Source organism: Falco biarmicus, chromosome 6, assembly GCF_023638135.1.
Source record: "Falco biarmicus isolate bFalBia1 chromosome 6, bFalBia1.pri, whole genome shotgun sequence".
Taxonomy (NCBI): domain Eukaryota; kingdom Metazoa; phylum Chordata; class Aves; order Falconiformes; family Falconidae; genus Falco; species Falco biarmicus.
In genome coordinates this window covers 79,414,542-79,429,926 of record NC_079293.1, presented here as the reverse complement: position 1 = coordinate 79,429,926, position 15,385 = coordinate 79,414,542, and the positions used below count along the sequence as shown (strand labels likewise).

At 38.2% G+C, this 15,385-nt stretch overlaps 2 protein-coding genes across 4 annotated transcripts in view; one reads left to right on the top strand and one right to left on the bottom strand.

Moving 5' to 3' along the window:
- The first annotated feature begins 112 nt into the window (after positions 1-112).
- On the top strand, positions 113-15,138 carry ARV1 (ARV1 homolog, fatty acid homeostasis modulator). Of its 3 annotated transcripts, XM_056342956.1 has the most exons (6): positions 128-264; positions 2,521-3,072; positions 9,908-10,027; positions 11,697-11,850; positions 13,722-13,946; positions 14,416-15,138. In XM_056342956.1, exons 2-6 carry the CDS (start codon positions 2,956-2,958, stop codon positions 14,520-14,522), a joined length of 723 nt encoding a protein of 240 aa, XP_056198931.1. In that variant the 5' UTR covers positions 128-264; positions 2,521-2,955; the 3' UTR covers positions 14,523-15,138. The 3 variants fall into 3 exon arrangements, with proteins under 3 accessions (XP_056198932.1, XP_056198931.1, XP_056198933.1); XM_056342957.1 differs by lacking the exon at positions 2,521-3,072 and having other exon boundaries at positions 113-264; XM_056342958.1 differs by lacking the exons at positions 128-264; positions 2,521-3,072 and adding an exon at positions 3,091-6,049.
- FAM89A (family with sequence similarity 89 member A) overlaps positions 14,984-15,385 on the bottom strand; it is a 28,084-nt gene continuing 27,682 nt past the window's right edge. The window contains exon 3 of the transcript XR_008822518.1: positions 14,984-15,362. The gene's annotated coding sequence lies outside the window, so the exon portion shown is untranslated. The remainder of the gene's footprint in view (positions 15,363-15,385) is intronic.

The following is a 15,385-nucleotide window of genomic DNA, read 5'->3' as shown; positions in this document are numbered from 1 at the left end:
CGCCGCGCCGCCCTCTGGGACATGGAGTTCCGCGCAGGTGCCGCCCTGCCGCCGGCGGCAGCAAAAAACCACAACTCCCAGAGCGCACCGCGGCCCGGCTCCGCCCCGAACGCGGAAGCGAGGCTGTCTGAGGCGCTGACAGGCCGGCGCGTGCTCTCACCTGCCATGGCGGCCGTCGGCGCCTACCGATGCATCGAGTGCAGCAGGGAGGCGGCGGAGCTGTACCGGGACTACCAGCGCGGGGTGCTCCGCATCTCCATCTGCGTGAGTCGTTGGTGGCGGGCGAGGGAGGCCGGAGGGAAGGGGAGGGGAGCGAGGGGGAGGCCTCGACGTCAGCAGGCGGCGGCACGTGCTGCCGTGCCCGCCTGCGCGCGGGCGCCCCGGTGCGGCCTAGCCTGGCTCGCCGCGGCCCTGCGCCGGCCCCGCGGGGCCGAAGCTTCCCCGCTGCCGCCGGGTCGGGCCCTGACGCTTTCCGTGGAGCTGGGTGTAGGGTTTCCGTAGGCCCTGCTGCCTACCGCCGTTTCCTCCGGTTCCTGCAGGGCACCGGCACTGTAGCGCTGGCCTGGGTGGCCGCTGCGCGCCTGCACGCGGGCCTGCTGCAGTGCTCTGCCTTTTCCTCTGTCTTTTCCTCGCTGGAAGGCAGAGCTGAGGGAGGCTCCGTGGTTAGACAGCCTCACTGCAGCTGGGAGACAGCTGGACCTCACTGTCAGGCGCTGACTGAGTATTATTCGGGGTACGGGCGAGGACTCGTGCGTTGCTTACCCACCTACAGCGGCTGTGCTTTCCATAATGGTACCCACATGTTCTGGGTTGTTCGCTGCTCTCCCTTCCCACTCTGTCTCTCAGAGTTCATTTTTTTCACACTGTCTTTTCGTAGTGTTAAAATAAATTTAATGTCTCCTATGTTTTTTTGGAGATTTCATAGCTGCAGAAAAAAAAAATACCTTTTTAAGAAATGTTTTCAACTATTTTTAAATTACTGTTTTCAATTTTTAATAGGGTTTATTTAGACTTGTCTCCAGTGGTTAGTTTTTACTTTTTCAATGTGTGAGAAGTTGGATTACTTAGCAGCCTATATTTCAGTGTGGGCGGGATTTTGCAGATCATACATCTTGACTAATTTTTTCTGTGATTTTGTTTCACAGCATCCTGTCTGCCCCTTACAAAATTGCAGAAATCTTGTGCTTGAACCAATTGTTGAATATTTTGTATGGAACTACTTGTGTATCATTCAAACTTCCTTTGTGGTTGTTTCCCCCAGTTTTCTAGCCCTTAACATTTTGAGAATACTGATAGAAGATGAGTTAATTTACTAACCATGAAGCTATAAGCATAACAGATGACCAGAGAGTTTTGTATGAAACCTGTGGTGAATTCTTTTATGACTTTATAACTTTAAGTAATTCTAGCATTTATTAGATCAAAAATAGAGATCATAGGCAACCAGATCATTGAGGCCTATGGTCAGTTGATATTTGGAGAAACAGGGGTTAGCTCAAGCTGAAAGACATACATGTTAGATCATAGCTTGTGTTATCAAGAAGAGGCTGTGGAAACAAGATACACATAAACTACTGATGATGGTAGAAAGAGCTGATTCACATCCTTCTCCTTTCCCAGCCCAGCAGTCAGTGAAAATGGCTTGTTGCTGCAGACCATAAACCAGCTGACAATGTACACAAAAATCTCTGTAGGCATTTCAAAAACTGGAGAGATCAGCAGTTTTCTTAGGTGAAAGACAAAGTAATAGAAGTTGATTTCTGCTGGCTTTAGACACGCACGCTGCATGGAAAAATAGATCTTTAGTTGCTTTTTTGTGTTGATGTATCATGTTTGGTAATACATATGAACTACATCAGATCATTGGTAGTCAAATCATGTAGTCAAAATTCATCATTGATACATGGTAATCATCAAAGATACATGATAAAATGGTGAATGGTTTCCTTTTGAGCTCTTTCGTGTGGAGCTTCAAACTCATCTTTGAAATCAAGGGCAAGTTGGATACAAAAAGACAAGTTTTAAGGCTTATGGGTGCAGCCATATCACATAAGATTTAGCACAGTTTATCAATTATTTAGCACAGGTTACCAATTCTGGTTATTAATTTGGCTGTGATAATCTCTAAAGCAAACTGGACGCCAGTAGATGGCACTCATTCCTCTTAGCATTTAACCATTTGAGGACTGAAGATCCTGGTCTTCCAGAGCTGTGGCATCCCATGTAGAATCAAAGATTTACATCGCAGTTGCTGTGTTAATCACAAATGCCAAACTCTTACAAAAAGTAAAGAACAGAGTAAAAGAAAGGTCAAAGAATCGTATGTTCCTAGCAAACTGGAATTTTGTCCACCTTCCTTCCTGCAGGTCCAGATCGGTACCATTTTTCACTTGCTTCTACCAGTCTGTTTCCTCTAAATTGTGTGTTATCATGGTTCAGCTTCAGTCCAAGTCCTAGTTGCTCTTACATGGTGCACATCATATCACCTCTAAGCCTTTCTCTCTATTTTTGGCCACCCAGGAAGTCCTGAGAGTCAGAGTGGTTCACATGAGGAACAAGTAATACGAAGCATGTTAGTAAGAAACACATTAGCTCATAGTTTATGAAGTGGAGATGAGAATGCTAGAAGATTGCCAAGATCAGAAGATTCCTTCTGTTGAACTGATTTGAATTCAGCTTTGTCTGTGTATTGCAGGAAAGTGCTGCCGTTGTCTCCAAGACCTCTTGGGTTTCTAATAAGGCAATTCTTGTTTTACTTCGTCCTTTTAATCTGGAAGGATAGTTTTGTCACTGCACTGACCCTCTGCAGGCATTCTACTTCATGCAGGCAGTGCAGTGCTGTACTCTAGCCAGAGACCTGAAAAGCTGGTCAGCATCATGCTGCTGACAGCAAAAAATAGTCAAGTACAGAATGTCATTTGATACCCTTCATAATCTTTCACGAGCAGTATTATAATGCATTTGTCAGTATTATGTATCATCTTAACTGAAAATAATGATAGCTTAGAAGTCTTCTCCACTTCAGAAAATACGAAGATTCCACTTATCAGCATGAAACATCATTTATATCAGGTATTTATAAAACTTAAGAATGTAGGCCTCTAAAAACTTACAAAAAGATGAAGGTATTTAAGAAACTTTGGTGGTCTGAGGTGAAGATTAGAAGGTGTGATCACCCAGCCTGGGAGCAGTTTTCATTTGTCTTTGTGGAATTAGAGCACCGAGTACTTACTGCTACTCTTCTGTAGCTTAAGAGAGAAAAAGTGAAAGGTACGTAGAAAGTTTGTATAGATGATACTTAAAGTGAGGCCAATGGACATTGTCTAGGTAATTTTTTTGTTAAAAAGCTTTAGGATACTTGTGTTCATTCCCATTTTCAAGTAGTACATGAAAATACTGACACAATGAGGAGAAAAAAACCCCATCAACCCAATATTTGTTCTGTATAATATGCAACATTAAGGGCCCCAGAAAATTAGGAACAAGCAGAACATTGCCAAAATCATCACTGCTTTATACTGACCTACAGACTTGCCCTAATCCTAGTTTAAAGTTATCCTTGATGAGTTAATAAATCTGCATTTAAAAGTTCTTTGCCATTCTCAGGATGTTCCTGTCATTCAGCACTCTTTGGAATATCATCTTGAGGTTGAAGAAGTTAAGTTCTCCCAACAGCGTCTTCTATCTAGTCTTACATTTATTTTTAGGATGTGTTTAACCTGATCTGGGTGTTATTTTCAGGTGGAAGACTTAAGTTTGAATGTCTAAGCAAAATACCACGATTTTGTATTCTGTTATTAATCTGTTGAAGAGATGAATTGATTTTTTTTTCCAGAGGCAAATATTAAAAGCTTCCATTAGGGAACATATGTTTCCAGCCCACAGTATTAAAGTACAGTTTTGGAAATTCAGCCTAATATGCATGGTGCTGCTTTAGTTTAGTTCCTGCAGCATTTGTTGTTGCTCTCAAGGTAATTAAAAGTTTCTTTGAGCTCCATGTTGTGATTTTAATGTGGGCAAGCATTAAAGACCAAGTGTTACTGTCCACTCTGGAAATAAATTTGCAACAGATATCGAAGAAACTAAAGAAACATTCTTCTATCAAACATAAAAGTCCATAGAGTAACATGAAGCTGGAGGTAGAAAGGCTGTGTCTTTTGTTAAGAGCTCTGGATGTTAACTGCCAAGAATTCTTCAAGTTCTGTTAACTTCTTTTTAATGTTTGGTTTAATGAAGGCCAGTTTCAGCAAAAGCCTAGCCCAGACCTCTGATGTTGTGCGTTTCTTCTTGCTTGACATTCACATTTAGTGAATGAACCTTTTGCTCATCCTGCACATATTGTGCTGTGGAAGTGCCATTACAAGAGACAGGTGGAGTATTGCTCCTTGAAAAGAACTTAAAGGTACTTAAAAATGGATAATAGAATTGAGAGGAGACACCTCCTCAGGGAGACCTGCTCAATATGCTTTTTCTTCAGCATGGTACCTGGGGTGGTGGGGTGGGGTGTGTGCGGTGTGCAGGCATGTTAGGATTGCCTCATTCAAGGGTGACTTCTGGTGGTCACTTTGCAACTCATGGGTCTGGTTCTAGTCCTATGCTGTGAACATGTTAGTGTTTTTCCCTATTCCAAACCAGAAGTGATGGTAAAAGTAAGTGTAGGTCGTTCTTTATAGAGGAGGTTTCTGTTAATTATTTTGAGATCCTTAGAATGTAAATGATCTGTAAGTAATACAGTAAATCTTCACTGAATATGTTATAAACCAACCATTGACAACAGTAACGAAAGATACCGTTCAGGTAACATTGCCACTTTTAATGCTATAGGGGGGAAAAACCCACATTCAGCTAACCTGGATTAAATACTGCAGTCAGAGTGCAATGAATATAAAAAGAAATTAGCAAACTTGACTTACTCAAAATAAGAAGGAAAAACATGCACATTTTTTTATTTGGTTTTAAATTACATATATGTTATTTTGTTTAAAAATAAAGTTTAAAAAATATTAATTGTTCCAGACCTTTACAAAGGGAAAGAAATTACTGATTGCGATATGTAGAGCTCAGTCAGGATCCCCCTTGTGTTTTGTAATAAGAAAGCCAAATTGCCTCAGCAGTGCACACTTCATTTAGCTTTTCTGCAATTAAAAAATAATTGAAAAGCTTTTTTATTGTAGCAAGGCAGAGAGACTGTAAATGCTTTGAATACAAAGCATTTATGCGGTAAGGTAAAGAATCAATCGAGAGTACAAAGATCATCCTAGAAAATAAAGACTGTTATTTTTCTTGTTTACGTAACTCAGCCTACAGACAACTCACTACTGAAAAATGTATCATATAGGAAAAATTATAAAACAGTATTTTAAATTTTGGTTTTCTGAAATGAAATGCATCTGAGACTTCACTGCTTTGTTTTTCAGCTTATTATGACACTTAGCTGCATCCCTAATTAAAAACCCATTCCTGAAAGCAGCACAGCTAATTACATTTTATTATTTAAGGGTGCGACTGGGATTAAGGGCACTGTTGCAAAATGATGGGTCTGTGTGTTAGTTTGCTTTATGATCCTACGTAAATGGACCTATGTTCATGTTGAAGCTATGTAAATGCTGTTAGAATTTGCTGTATTTGTAGTCCAGCAAGAAATTATAGCTTAATTTTGCCAAACTTCAAATCCTGGAGAAAGGAATACTAAAATGAGGCTATTTTACTGGTGTGCAAACATACTCCTGGTGTGGCTTTCATGGTATTTTTAGTTCAGGATGAAGCTTGGTTATTTAACATATATTTTTATTTTCTGTCACGTCCTATGACTTCCTCTTCAAAACATTTTTACCTTACACCACCCCCATCACAAAATACTGTTACTTAAAAATTCAGTTACATTTTAATGTTAGAGAGAAGACCCTCAAAAAGTATTGTTCATTTACTTTAGGAACTTTGCCCTTCAGTGACAGTAGGTATTTCCTCAAATATTTGTACACTTTATTGTATTTGGCATAAGTTTGTGTGCTGTGTTCGCAGCTGAGTATCTTTGATGAACAAAGAAGAGGTATGTCTTCTGAGTAGTGTTTTATAAAAGGCTGCTAAACATCCAGTCAGAATTAACATTTCAGTAGTTTGTCTAATTTAATGCAACTGAGATGCTTAAAAACATGTTACTTTCCTTAACTGTTTTGAATTGCTTTGATGAGAAAGAATCTGATACGCTATGCTGTGAAGAACATAGTTGTACTAACTTTTTAGTATTTTTTTCTTAAAGCTGCCTTTGCTTATTTTCTTAAATATGTTTTTAAGGTAACTAAGCAAATTTCTAAATTATGAAAATGGAAGTGGTTTGTTTTTTTTTTAAACAACAGACAAGCATAGTAAAATATTACTAAATATTTGATCAGTAAAACAATTCCTAAACTAATATCCATTTAAATTCATTAGAATATTGAAATACATTCAACACCCTTTTTTAGGGTTGCACAGTATCTATTGAACTTTTGCGTGTCATTATCAATAATTTGTAATTTTCCTTAAATTTACCAGTTTAGAAGAAGATGCATAAATAGAATTTATGGTGTTAAGCTTGACCTTTCTCTTCTGCAACATAATCTGAAAGTACCTTTTAATCAAAGTAACATCTATTTTTTCAAGGAAAGATACCACTTATTTCCTATTTCTGATTGTCAGTTACATATTTAAGGAAGAAATTAAAAACTGGTTAAAAACATAGAGAAATCTAGTTGCTTTTTTCAGTCATTTTAAACTGGTTATGATAACTGAGGCATTTCTTCGAGAAAGCCCAAAGGAGGTTGAAAAAAACTCGGTTTTGTTAAAGATGTGCCTTCTTCAGTCATGCTGAACCAGTTGTTGTCTACAGTTGTGCAGAACTGCAATTGGGAATGAGACATGAGCACCATAGTTCACTGTAAACTGCCTGCCTAAAATCTTAAAAGTAAGCATGCAAGCAGTTCTCCATAGCTGAGCTGCTTGTACTGATCTTCTCTGAAAGTTGGTGATTATCGATGCCCATAAAGTTACATTACTTTAACTAGATAAAGCTATCTAGTTAAACCTATGTGTACTTAAACTGTATTAACCCTTGCTTGCATTGATTTTGCCTAAGTCAGGCTCTAGTCACAAGTTTGCTTCCTAGGCATTTAAGGTTAGTGTCATATGTTTTAGTAGTACAGCTGGAAAAAAATAACAAAAAAGGCAGGTATGGAGAACCTAGAGGTTCATCCTAGAGGGTTTATTAATTCTGTAATGTTCTCACGGTATAGCAAGTGTCATCTCATTTTGTCGCATTAGTCTATGGCAGTGCATATGTGAGGCTTTTGCCGTTAGTGGTTTGTAGGTCTCACGAGTCCCTGAATGAACTCACGCTGGCTAGATCACTGGCTGGATAAGCACAGAGGACGTTTTCTTCATACAGTCAGGAGTCAAATAGTGTATATTAAGAACAGGACTCACATGCAGCTCTAGAAGACAGTTAGACATGTGTGTCTGTGTATGAAAAGTCCTTGAAGTTGGCTGCTTTTTTGTGATATGGGATATTTTCTTTCACTGTTGAAGTAACACAAGAGAAATAGGATTCTTAAATGGTTGGTGGTGGTGTACTGAAATGCTGAATTAAACATCACAGCTGCAGAAGATTCGGTTGTGGCTGCCAGAAGCCAAGAGCAGAAGACTCATTCTTACGGGTGATGCCACTATTTGTGTATTCATTTGTAGCAGTCTCCTTAGATATCTGCAGTAGAGTTTCTATATAGTTGATTTTGCCTGGAGGGTTGGTCTGATATATTTTAATTGTATAAAATTCACGACAGCTGGCAGTGAAATTTTTTCAGTACCCCTTAACTGCAAGTTTTTTGGTTGCTGTTTGGTTGGGACCCTCCACTTGAAAAGATCATTCATTACTCTTCTCAGAAAGATTTTCGACCCTGGTTAAAAAATGTTCTGTTACAGGAGAATTTGAGACCTTCAGAAATCCTGGGGTATGTAGGCTATTATTCATCTAACCTTCATGACACCATTGTATTCAAGAATGTGCTTGTGTGAATAAGCCTATAAAAAAAATCAGTTTTCCTATGCTACATCAACCCAGAGATTTGACATATATAAATTACCACCTCTAAGAATATCTGTTCATGATTTCCCCGTAGAAAGAAATTAAGCAAGACATTGCCTTCAAGTTGCAATTTCTATTTCACTCTATTAAATCCTGTAGCTGTGGTCTTCTGTTAATTATGTCCTTTCTTCCATCTCACTCACTTTAGTTTTAACCCTATAAAACTGTTTGACAATTGAGTCAGTTTTTTAATTCATTGCCTCTAACTTGCATACTGTTATATACAGTATTTTCTTTTCTAAATTAAGCGAGTTTGTTGGGTTGGTTTTTTTTTTGAGCTAGACCAAGAGAGAGTTATTAGTGGTGACAATGTGTCCTAAATACTCTATTCTATTTATACATTTGTTTGGATGTTTTTCTTGGTATGGATATTGGGACTTTGAAGTCAATTTGACAGTAAGATTTTGCATTCTCAGATTCTCCAATAATAATTCTGGCAAATAGCAAGGCAAAGTTAACTTTGGACACAAGGAATCCCTATAAAATAGAAAAAAGCTTTGTTCCTTCCTGGGAGTTTGTCTGTAGGTGTGTGTTGTCTCATACTGCATTTTTGACTGTTACAGCATTTCAGAAAGCTCTATGCATAGATTTCTCTTCTGGCAGTGCACAGCTGTGCACTCATTAAAATGAAAATAGAGATTGTTTCTATGACTTGTGCTCGGAGCACGGCAGCTAATGTGAAGGCCCAGGGGAGCAGCACTAGCTGAGGACACATTGGGAGGAAGCAAGTAGCTGAACTGGAGGATCTGCAGCTGGAGAAAGCTGACCTGCAGGCGAGCACGCTTCTGCAAGTGCATTTTTTGGAGCTGAAGTGGTTGATGTGATCAGCTGCTCCTCCTTCTCAGTTCTCTGCTAGAACGAAGTCTTACAAAAGGCTCATCTAGCAGACCGTTATTTAATCATCCTGTTGAAACTTAGTATAGTAGCGTTTTGTTAGCCCTTCTCATTTAACTCAAGTCAAGGAGCAATCACCCATCCTGGTAAGTCAATAAGTCTGAAGGGGGTTGATGGCAAGCAGTTCCCAGTGGTCTGGGCGAAATAACCTCTAGGAGGCACAGCAGGAACCAGCTGATGTATTGGGGAAGTAATGATCTACTGTCTTACTACTGTTCAGTAGCAACCTCTGACTCTTTGGCTATACCTCTCTGTGAAAACTACTTTATCAGTGTTCTGAATGTATTGGTGTTCATTCAATAATGGAAAATTAGTTGAAACATCCGGACAATCTACCCATATGGAAGAACAATGCAACAGCAAAAAAAGTTTACTGTCTTCTTGAAAGGAAGAAAAAGGTAGAATAGGAGGATAAAGCATCTCTGAAAAGAAGGAATTGATAGATGAAATTAATTTTCTTTCAAAAAAATACAACACACACACCCTCTCAAAATACCCAGTAGATGAGCCACGATAAGTTAAACTTTAACAAGGTACTGGTTCATTTCTTGAGTCCTGGAAAGGTGGTTTGGTTTTTTACATCTGTAGGGCACAAAATGATAACTAGGTACATCCTTGCATAGTTTATTATTTGTGTTAATCTGAAGCTGGTAAAAATTGATAACGTATCTTTGTTTTATAAGGGAAGTCTGTGTGTCAATTGCAGTGTCAAGGAGGGGGGAAACATTTTTTCTGTATGAATTAAAAACCTATTGAAAAGGAAGATTATGTTAAGGAAAGACTAGTAAGAATTGAACAGCTAGATTGGATTTATGCAGTTTTGCTAAGATTAGAGGAACGTTTCATAAACTGTCTTCCCTCCCCTCCTAATTCTTGTTATTTTATGACTTTCAGAAATCCTGCCAGAAACCTGTGGACAAATACATTGAGTATGATGCTGTTATCGTCCTGATTAATGCTATTTTATGTAAAGCACAAGCATACAGGCACATTCTTTTCAATACGAAGATAAATGTAAGTTGCTACGCCCCTACCCTGTGACTTGGTTAAAGGTATACTTAGATTTGGTAAGTCGATTGTAATAGTTGTAGAGACTGTTCTTCTCCTGTCCTTTCACCAGTTCCAGCAAGCTGAACCAATTATATCATGATCAGAACACATGAAATCTCAAACTCCAGCTGCTACTAAGAAAATTACTGGCTTCACGGTGGTGATGCCACAGTACCAGCAAACACAGCAGCTATCTTACATGTTAAAGAGAAGAGAAGGAACTGTATGGAACTGTTCATGCAGTCCTCTACACTGTCTAATTTGCCTGTCATGTTAAATGATGTTAAAAGGGTGATGTGCTAAATTACATTGGAAGAGAAAGATCTGATTTCTAATTAATTTCCAAATTATGTTTCTGTTAGAAACAATTCTTTTCCAAAATGAGCTATAGTAGTATAACATACCACAGTAATAATACCAACTAAACCTACTGTACTAATTTCTCATTACTTTCTTCATGAGTAATTAACCATGTCCTCAAAACTATAGCATTATATTATGTATATATATATATATATTACAAAAGTGTAATATAAAGTGTTGTTGATGCAGAGTTACATGGTCAACTTGGTTGTGCTGGCCAAGCTGGAGTGTAAAGGCATAGCTTTTTTGACAGAATTGCATATTATTACTTTAAGGATTGATTTCCCAGGAGAGGGAAGATAATCTAGAGCAAACTATCCAAGCCAAAGTGTATGTTGTGTTCATGTTAACACCTCTTGGCCAGTCCAGTGTTAAGCAATGTAGATAAATATAGTCGCCTCATCTTTCAAGCATAAATCTGACTAAAGATTTTGAATTAAGTCAATGCTTCTGAAGACTGATAATGATGTTTTCCATGAGGCTTCTGGAAGAGCTATTCCGTCTGTGGTAATTTCATGTATTCAAATAAATTGAGTTGAATTTTAAACTGGCTTGACCTGTGCATGTGTGTGCAATTGGCAGAACTAGTCTCTTAATGGAAAAAGTATGATCCACACACAGAAATTGCATTGGTTTATTTAAATCTGTGTAAAATCAGAATTTATTCCCCACACACACAAGCTTATAGACTATTTAATGTGGAAACACGTTAACTGTGGGCCCTCATGACATCATTTTTGCAGTCACTTCAGTTGTTTGGTTATATTGCTCCATTTATTTTTGGTACCTCACCCTTATCTGAGCTAAGAAATGTTTTTAGTATAACTATGCTACCAGTTTCTTCTAATTGAGATTGTCCCAGGGTAAAAAAGAAACAAGGCTATTTAAACAAGTTCGCTGAATGGAGTAGTTGCCCTTAAATTTAAATTCTTGATAGTATAATTCTTCTAGCTATGGCACAATTTTGTTTTTATATTCCTAACTGAGGCAGACTTACCAATTTCAAAAAAGCGTAGGGCAGACTTTAGAACCCACAGTTCTATAGCTTTTTCTGTATGGAACTGTTCATGGGAGTTTTCTACACCCTCAAATTTGCCTGTCATGTTAACTGATGTTAAAAGGATGATGTACTAGTGGTTCAACAGAAGTAATTTGCTTATATTTCTAAACAAAAATAATAAACCTACAGAGCTTGTTTGTGTAGAGTTGTTGAAATGTATTTTAAATACCAATTTCATACTAATGCTTTTATTATTCTTTCATTGACCAGATTCATGGGAAGCTCTGTGTATTCTGTTTGCTCTGTGAAGCTTATCTCAGGTGGTTGCAGCTACAGGATTCAAGCCAAAGTACAGATCCAGATGACTTAATCAGATATGCCAAAGAATGGGATTTTTATAGAATGTTTGGTATAGCTTCTTTAGGTAAGATTGATGATTAGTTCACGTCACTATCTACTCTTTAAGTATTGAATAACTTCACAAGTTTTTCAACAAGTCTATATTGCAACAACTAACACAGAAATAGATGTCATGTGCAACTCAGTATGGTTAAATGATTATACGCATGCTCTCTAATTTGCCTTCATTTAATGCAAATGCATATTTTGATCCTGATTGCAGTGCAGACTTGTATGATCAGCGTTATATATCAAAACATTGAAAAGTGGCAATATTCAGAAATCTTCGTCTGAATTAATTTACATGATTTGAAGACCAGTGTAGAGCTCAGCCTTATTCCATATTTCACGTTGACTTCAAGGTTCATTATTCATTAAGGTGATACAACATTAAGGGTGATCCTTACAGAAGTAAACAAAAATTGGGAATAGCTGTATCTGGGGTTTTTAAATGAATACACAAAAATACAGAGCAGTGTCATCACTGGTAAAAAGTAAATACTTCTGTGCTCCAAGACTACATTTGAAGGCAGGTTTTTGGTTAATACTTTGTCCTGGTTTTGGCTGGGATGGAGTTAACTTTCTCTTAGCTAGTACAGTGCTGTGTTTGGCTCTGATGTGAGAACAATGTTGATCACCGCACTGATGTTTTCAGTTGTTGCTGGGTGATGTTTCTACTAAGTCCACAACTTTTCGGTTTCTTTGGCCCTGCCAGCCAGAGGGCTGGAGGGGCACAAGAGACTGGGAGGGACACAGTTAGGACGGGTGACCTGAATTTTAAACTGGCTGCCAAAGGGATATTCCATACCATATGACGTCATGCTGAGTGTATAAACTGGGGGAAGAAGAAGGAAAGGGGGGGGCGCGACACGGACGACACACACTACACACGACATTTGGCATTATGGTGTTTGTCTTCCTGAATAACCGTTACACGTGATGGAGCCTGGCTTCCCCGGGGATGGCCAAGCACCAGCCTGCCCATAGGAAGTGGTGAATTAATTCCTTCCTTTGCTTTGCTTGTGTGTGTGGGTTTTGCTTTACCTATTAAATTGTTCTTATCTCAACCCTTGAGTTTCACATACCTTTCCGATTCTCTTCCCCATCCCTCTGGGTGACAGGCAGTGAGCGAGTGGCTGCGTGGTGCTGGGTTGCTGGCCAGGGTTAAACCACGACATACTTTCATTCTCATAGTTTTTCCTCATAATAGTGTTTAAATCAAGCCCTCAGACTAAAACTGGTATTTCCCCAAGATATTTGGAGTTTAACTTCAGTCATTGATTTTTCTGATGTTGCTCTAAGCAGGTTTTCATAACATGTCAGTAAAAATGTTGGAACTCATTTTTCAGTAGTAATTCATCTATTACAGGTGTCGTGAGAGTTGCTTTGACATCTGCATTGATTTCAGTGTTACACAGGGATACAGTGTCAAAAAAAGTCTAATAGCTCAATGATACTTTTACCTTAGTGTTCTTTCTCATGCTGGATAGGAAGGGTTCATTGCTGGTAACCTTTTCAAAGGCGGCAAGTATTGACTTTTTTTACAGGCTAAAAGCCAGTTGGAAGAAAAATCTCCTTTTGTTAAAAAGGAACAGTAAAGAGGTTCTTATGCTAATCTTCCTGTGCTATATCGTATCAGAAATAATGAGTATGACAAACCTACAGATAGAATTCTGTGATAGAATTATTCTGATACTGAATTAGTTTAAGTAATAGTAATATTTGCCTATTAAAATGAACACAGGAGATGGAGGACATGTTCATATTTGCATACGTTTTTTAAGTAGTGGTGGCTCAGTTGCATTTGGGACATGCCATTTCACTGAAATTCATCCAAAAAAGGACTTGATTTTGGTTCTTTATTCTCTGTTTCCCACTCCTCTTATTTTCTCTTAGAACAAACTTCATTTTTGGTTGGCATTTTTATTACCTTATGGTGGATGAGACCTGAGATGCTGAAAACAAAGTCTGACTTCATTTTACTTCTCAAAGCACTGCTGTTGTCCAGCTATGGAAAGCTTTTGCTAATTCCAGCTGTTATTTGGGAACATGACTACACTCCTTTGTGCCTTGCGTTTATAAAAGTATTTGTCTTGATATCAAATTCTCAGGCAATTAGAGGTACGTTTTTGCTTTTTATTACTACATCAGTTGTATAGAATGTGAGAGTGCAGCTGTTAGAGAAGTCATTATTATTGCTGTTACATTTTTAATTGGTATCAGATATGTGACTGAAATAGCTCTAGCTTAAAACTGTCTTATTTAGACTAATAGAAAGTGAATGAAACAAACCACTATTAAGAAAAAGCACCTCTTATCTCACCGTAATCTCTTAGTATATGCTGTATTGTATCCATCAGATCCATCAGTTAGAATTTGAGACAATTCATTATGGGTCATTGAAACATAAAATAGAATTATTTGTGTGTCTGGAAAATTAAAATTTCATGTTAATTTTATGCATGGCATGGAAGCAGACTTTTAATAATTTGTGCGATTTCTTATACATACAAATTAATGTGAATTCTCACATGCTTTCTATGATCTTCTTAAATGGTAAGTGATAAATTTGTTCTGTTTTCTTTTTCAGTTACATTGAACTTGAATCGAATGCTCCCTTGGTTGGCCATCTTCTTTGGATTAATTTTCGAAAATGGTGTGGTCTACTTGTTCCAGAAAACGGGATGGGATGTTTGAAACATCAGCCTGGATCTAAAGAAAAACCAATAACGTGATCATTGTTTTTTGAAGAATGATCTGTACCAGCAGGCTCCAAAGACACTATTTTCATAGTGATAAAGAAGGTGATAGATAACAAAATCTTGCATTAGTAGTGAATGTAGACAGTTTTAGGATAAGTTAAAATGAGAACCTTTGGAAGTTTGGCTCTTCATGTGGTGAGCCATAGAACTTCAGCCTTAGCTTATTTTTCCATTAAAAAATCTGAATGTGCCACTATGCTAATAGCTTTATAAATCTGGCTGCATAGCTATGGCTGTAACAAAAAAGATATACTTAAAAAAATTCAGCACTGCTACCAGTCACTGAATTTTGGCAGAAAGAGGAGGATGAATTGTTCCCTTAAGCGGAAGGAAGGGAGTTAGTGGAAAAATGTAAAAGCTAAAATTTATATTTCCACAAAAACAGATTTTCAAAGATAGAAGTGAACATGTGCAAACAGTTTATTAGAGAAAAGGCAAGTATTTCAGAGTAAAACTACAGTGGGAAAACTAGGTTGCATTCTCTGGAATGTCTATGTAAACAATCCAAAATAATAAAGTATCTAGTTCTAGAGTAATCTCTAGGAACTATAGTTTTAACTGGCTTGAGATTTCATGTGATCTCATAAATGCTGCTGCTTTGTTCTGAAAGCTGAAAAGAGTGAAAGGACTCAGATCCCCAGCATACACGGTTGTTTGGGATACTGCTTCTTCGGCATTTTTTAAGCCACATCCCCCGCAACCCCGCCCTCATCTGGCAGCAGGTTTAGTGGAAGCAAAAAGTGAAGTATGAGGCTGCTCAGCAATAGAGTAGGACCTGTTAAAACAAAACAAAACAAT